The sequence below is a fragment of the Trematomus bernacchii genome, unplaced genomic scaffold, assembly GCF_902827165.1.
Source record: "Trematomus bernacchii unplaced genomic scaffold, fTreBer1.1, whole genome shotgun sequence".
In the NCBI taxonomy this organism is placed as follows: Eukaryota; Metazoa; Chordata; class Actinopteri; order Perciformes; family Nototheniidae; genus Trematomus; species Trematomus bernacchii.
This window is the reverse complement of record NW_022987593.1, coordinates 15,185,315-15,191,612: the sequence shown is the minus strand read 5'-3', so window position 1 is coordinate 15,191,612 and position 6,298 is coordinate 15,185,315. Positions and strand designations below refer to the sequence as shown.

The following is a 6,298-nucleotide window of genomic DNA, read 5'->3' as shown; positions in this document are numbered from 1 at the left end:
CAGAGCCCAGTCTGCTCTGATTGGTTAGCTGGCCGGCTCTGTTGTGATTGATCAACCGCATAGAGATGTCTCGCCCCTTGGCCTATCACGTACAATGTGTTGGAGCGCAAGCCAATAGAAGTGCGAGTGTTACATAGTGATGTCACTGTCACGGAAGTAACATTTGAGAAAGGACTCAATTGTCACATAATAAAAATAGTACTTTTTTTGTGTAAAGGCAGTAAAAGAAACCCGACATTCTCTCTGAAGTCCTGAAAGATTATAATATTATTTTAATATTAATAAGTAAAACATTATCTCAGGTTCTCTGTCGAACACTCATTATAATCTCCTGACGATGTCGACTCTCCTCTGCAGGAATTTGCTCGTTTTTACCTGAACAAACATCAGTCGGAGAACGTGGAGACGACACAGGAGCTGTACAGCCCCACAGGTCGGTTCCTACACTCTCTCACTCTGCAACATAATCATGTCAGGGATTTATATTATTATTTTCAAGATGTTTAAGTCAAATGTACAGAACTTGAATATCTTCATATATCCATTTCTACTTTTAATATTTTTTCAATTGGGTTTGAATATATAAAATACCATCCATCTTCTACCGCTTATTAAATACCAATTTAATTAATTAAATGTTGCATGAAGAAATGACTTAAGTTAAATGGGTACCACTTACAATAAGACTACCCTTATAAAGGATTCATAAAGGGTTTATAATTAGGTTATGAATTAGGTTGTAAACACTTTATTAATCATTAAGAACAATTTATAAACCAGTTCTAACATAGTTTTCATACATCAACACAGGCTCACTATTTGGCAAGATGACTAAGCCTTACATTGGCTACTTAGCGAGAATCAACTCCGTGAGCAACAGATACCAAAGATGCTGGCTGATGAAGAAGATGAAGTAAGCTAATGGCGCATTTCCACCGAAGGCCTCGCTCGACTTAGTACGGTTTTGTTAGGCCTTGTTAGGACTGGCTCACTTTATGCTGCGCTTCCATTACAGTTTAGGAACTGGGGCAGTTACTATAGCAACGCAGTGTAGGCGGAGCCGTGACGTCATCTTCAATGAGCACCCCAGAAAAACAACATCAGCCGTTAGCTGTTAGCACTCAAGCTCACAGCTCCTCATATATGTTCAGAAACTAGACAAAAGTTAAACAAGTACAAACCACAGACTGTCTGTGTCATGGTGAATACAGTCGCTGCTTTATTTATGTCTGTATAGGCCGTTGTTGTGAGTGTGGACGGTCGGAGCATATACTGCGTTAGCTTAGCCAATCTCCATTTAGACAACACGCATTTTAAAAGGTTTTTCGCCTGCCGTCTTGTCTGCAGACTTGTCAAAGCATTAATTCATGGTTTTTACTAACCGGTATCAGTATGTTGTTACTTCGGCATAATTTAGAAACGTGTATTACAATTAAATCACGGTCAAATATGTTCATGTTGTTGTAGTTGTAGCCCCCTTGCCAGCGATTCTCTCTCTAGTTTAGCAAACTCAGCCCGACTCAGCCCTGTTTGTTGGCCCCGATAGAACCACGATTTTGTCGGGCCAGAAAAAAGGTGAAAAAGTACCCCCGGGCCGGAACTAGGCCTAGTGGAAACGCAACCAAAAACGGGCCCGGCACGACACGGCACGATTAAACCGCGCTCCGCGCCATGGTGGAAATGCGCCATAAGTAGCCAATATAAGGCTTAGCAGTACAGATAAATGTGGGCTCACTATTTGGCAAGCAACCGGTCACAGTTGCCCTGTTTATCTCATGTCTTATAAAAGCTTATTAATGATTTATAAAGTGTTCACAACCTAATTAATAAATGAATTACAAACTATTCGTAAGCCCTTTATAAGGCTAGTCTTATTGTAAAGTGGTACCGTTAAATGTAGCTTGGTTGCAATAAATATCAATCAATTATATAAACAGGAAGTCACTGATGGAAAGGCAAGCTTTTATTTATATAGTACATTTTCTCATGAAAGGGCATCAAAATAGTTTAGCATTCAGCACAAAAACTTAAAAACAAGCAACAAATGAAACAGAAATTAAGACAATGTCTAATAAGATTTACATTTTAATGTTGACTTGAGCTTGAATGTACAAACAGCTATTAACGCTGGCTGATGGAGAAGTAACTGATATATTTTCATTGATTTCCTTTCAAAAGACAAGAAAGTGTTAGAAAACGGCTCCAAACACCAGGAGGCCAACGGGAAGCTCTTCAAAGAGCCGGAGGAGGTTCAGGAGCCTTCGTCCGTCCTGCAAGTCTTCAAAAAGGTGAGTTTTATTTTTATTTAATAGGTTTTTGTCCAAGTTTTTAAAGACAGCTGGTTAAGTCTAATGATTTGGGCATCGTCACTGTTCAAGGAGATGGACTGTTTTACTTTGCATCCATTGTTTTGGATCCATTTTGGATATTTTATTCTACTTTAATATCTTTAAATGTGCCTTTTATACGATCAAAAGTCAAAACCCCCAAATTATTTAGTTTGCAATAATATAAAACAGAGAATTCTCGCATTTAACAAGCTTTTTTTAATGCATAATACAGGATAAGTGACTGCATTTTGTCTTTTATTCAATCTCATGTCCTTCTGACTTTAAAGCCTCTTGTCATTTATTTATATATATATTATATACGTTTAAAAATGTATCCATCTTTGAAATGCTGTTCATCCATTTGTTTTCCTAATCCTTACTATTAGTATAATTATTATTCTTGCATATTAGCCTTTAAGCACATCCTCTCGAGCATTTCACTGCCCTCTTTACAAATATGAGTATCTTACAAATAAATGTGTGTGTGTGTCCTGCAGATCTGGCTGATGGCTATGTGTGTGACGTGTGTGTTTGCCGTCACACTCTCAGTGTTTCCTGTCATCACACTCCGAGTTAGGACCGTCTACCAAGGCAACCCGGTCTGGGGTGAGACACAACATCTTTATCTCTGTTCACGTCAAGAGGACATATCATGCTGATGTTCAACTTCAGGTGTATATCAGTATGTAGTGTCTCTACTTTAAAGAGTCCTCTCCTGCTGATGTTCAGGTGTATATCAGTATGTAGTGTCTCTACTTTAAAGAGTCCTCTCCTGCTGATGTTCAGGTGTATATCAGTATGTAGTGTCTCTACTTTAAAGAGTCCTCTCCTGCTGATGTTCAGGTGTATATCAGTATGTAGTGTCTCTCCTTTAAAGAGTCCTCTCCTGCTGATGTTCAGGTGTATATCAGTATGTAGTGTCTCTATTTTAAAGAGTCCTCTCCTGCTGATGTTCAGGTGTATATCAGTATGTAGTGTCTCTCCTTTAAAGAGTCCTCTCCTGCTGATGTTCAGGTGTATATCAGTATGTAGTGTCTCTACTTTAAAGAGTCCTCTCCTGCTGATGTTCAGGTGTATATCAGTATGTAGTGTCTCTATTTTAAAGAGTCCTCTCCTGCTGATGTTCAGGTGTATATCAGTATGTAGTGTCTCTATTTAAAGAGTCCTCTCCTGCTGATGTTCAGGTGTATATCAGTATGTAGTGTCTCTACTTTAAAGAGTCCTCTCCTGCTGATGTTCAGGTGTATATCAGTATGTAGTGTCTCTACTTTAAAGAGTCTTCTCCTGCTGATGTTCAGGTGTATATCAGTATGTAGTGTCTCTACTTTAAAGAGTCCTCTCCTGCTGATGTTCAGGTGTATATCAGTATGTAGTGTCTCTACTTTAAAGAGTTCTCTCCTGCTGATGTTCAGGTGTATATCAGTATGATGTGTCTCTACTTTAAAGAGTCCTCTCCTGCTGATGTTCAGGTGTATATCAGTATGTAGTGTCTCTACTGTGACATGTCTCCATGCTTTAATGTTCAAAAAGCTCTTTATTCTTCTCATGCTGCCTGTGCTGCAGCACCTCTTTTCACCCTCTGTCTGAAACCAGAGCCCAGTCTGCTCTGATTGGTTAGCTGGCCGGCTCTGTTGTGATTGGTCAACCCCTTTAGACCTCTTGAAAAGTGACTTGATATAACTGAACACTCCTTTATTTACAGAAAATGTGTTCACCTGCGTCTGCTGCTTCATCGTGTTCAACGCCTTTGACCTGGCCGGCCGCGGCGCCCCGTCTCTCGTCCAATGGGTGAGTCTGCTGCTCAGCTGGGGAAAAACATGTTCTTTGGAGTACAAAGTAAAACATTTGCCTCTGAATTATAAAGGAACACCTAAAGTACCAAACAAAGGAACAAATTCAAAATGATTACTTCATTATTGTACACAAATGTTCATAGACTTAAGTTCCAGACTCCTCTAATATTGCAACATACAGTATACTTAGCACATACCAAGAAATAAAGAGAGTTGGAGAGCAGTTTGAGACACGGTCGCCATCTTGGCCACATCAGTACTTTTTAAATGTTCTTTCCACCTCTTCCTCTGCTATTTCTGCTTTTTAAATGTCTAATTATTCCCGTGATGGACTCCTGAATGTTTCTGTGTGTGCAGCCCTCGAAGGAGAGTCCTCTGTTTCCCGTCTCCGTGTTCTCCCGCCTGGTGTTCATCCCGCTGCTCATGATGTGTAACGTGGAGAACTCGAACCTCACCATCCTCTTCAGCCATGACTGTGCCTTCGTCACCATCATGGCGCTCTTCTCCTTCACCAACGGATACCTGGCCACCCTCTGCATGTCCTACGCCCCACAGTGAGTCAACGTTTATTGATTTCTTTGTCAAATTCACAAGCTGCCCGGCAGTAAATATGTTCCTAACCAGCTGCAAGAACTATCTATATCTATCTATCTATCTATCTATCTATCCGTCTGTCTGTCTGTCTGTCTGTCTGTCTGTCTGTCTGTCTGTCTGTCTGTCTGTCTGTCTGTCTGTCTGTCTGTCTGTCTGTCTCTATCTATCCATCTATCCATCCATCCATCCATCCATCCATCTATCTATCTATCTATCTATCTATCTATCTATCTATCTATCTATCTATCTATCGATCGATCGATCGGAGAGGGAGAACCCCAAAGAGCAGAATGGGGCCTCTTTAACTTTAGAGTTTCCCTTCATGTAGTAACAGTGTGTGTGTTCTTCAGGTTGGTGCGCTCTAAAGACTGCGAGACGGCCGGCTCTCTGATGTCCTTCTTCCTGGTTCTGGGTCTGGCTCTGGGAGCGTCTCTCTCCTTCCTGCTGGTGAAACTGGTTTAACCACCTGAGAGATCAACAAGAACAAAAGTCAAGAGCAGTCTTCCGTACGTACCATTCTCTGAGTTGACCTTTGAAGCTATTGAGAGTGGGACAATCCCGTATCTCAGTTGGGAGGCTATTCCACAAAGAGCTGCCTTTAATGGAGAGGACATTTTGACCAAAAGTGGTCCGTCTACGGTGAACTTCACAGTCTCCTCTGGTTTCTGACCTAGTGCAGCGTCCAGTGTGTTTTCTGTGGATGAATTCCCCTAAGGGGGGGGGGGGGCAGTCCATGTAAACATTTATAAAAAAAACACATACTTTTAAAAGACTTAAAATGGTCAAAACTCAAGAAATTGTGTTTATCAATGATGGTACAGTGGTGGTATGAATAAGGCTTTCTGTCAAACACCTTGATAGCTCTCTTGTACAGCTGTTCTATGGGTTTCAGGTTTCAGGTACAAGCAAATGACCAGTTTGTCAAACAGTATTCAATGTATAGAATCATACAGTGGAGGTATGACTTTGCAGCATTGACAGTTAAGAAAGGTCTAATTTGTTTAAAATGTTGCAAGTTGAATTTAATGGCGTTGGATACTTTCTTAATATGTTTCTTAAAAGTCAAGTTCGAGTCCAGTATGACTCCAAGATACTTGAACTGGGAGACTAGTTTACATTTAACTGTAAGCAAATGTTGTTCAGCCAGTGTTGAACCTTGTCCTTAGGATAAGTTCAAGTAAAAAAATGGAAATGTTATAATAATATATATATATGTTATATACATTTAGTTCATATAAATTAATAATCTCTATTCATTCAATAAAAACACTTGAATGTAAGTTTGATAAACCACAATATTAATTAAATAATAACATTTTCACTTGTTAACTGTCGTATCAAATGCATAACGTTTGTTCGGTGTGAACATGAAGGCGGTTTCAATGTTGAAGGACAGATGAAAATAAAGGACGATTTGTGGTTAAAATGTTGCTGCAACACAGCAAAAAAATATGAAGACAAATTGAAAAAGAAGCAGATTTTTCTCTCTCATTTCTTATTGAAAACACGCAGTGCAGATACTTTGGAAAGTGTTACTTTTTATTTTGCATGATGAAAGAAAATGTGTTTGCCATGAAGTGC

At 39.7% G+C, this 6,298-nt stretch overlaps 1 protein-coding gene across 2 annotated transcripts in view; it reads left to right on the top strand.

Moving 5' to 3' along the window:
• LOC117481822 (equilibrative nucleoside transporter 2-like) overlaps positions 1–5,341 on the top strand; it is a 15,233-nt gene extending 9,892 nt beyond the window's left edge. For both annotated transcript variants that reach the window (XM_034129717.1, XM_034129718.1), the window contains exons 8-13: positions 358–433; positions 2,179–2,288; positions 2,828–2,936; positions 4,033–4,118; positions 4,481–4,677; positions 5,068–5,341. In XM_034129717.1, coding sequence (XP_033985608.1) covers positions 358–433; positions 2,179–2,288; positions 2,828–2,936; positions 4,033–4,118; positions 4,481–4,677; positions 5,068–5,179 — 690 coding nt within the window. In that variant the 3' untranslated portion in view covers positions 5,180–5,341. The remainder of the gene's footprint in view (positions 1–357; positions 434–2,178; positions 2,289–2,827; positions 2,937–4,032; positions 4,119–4,480; positions 4,678–5,067) is intronic.
• The last annotated feature ends 957 nt before the right edge of the window (positions 5,342–6,298 follow it).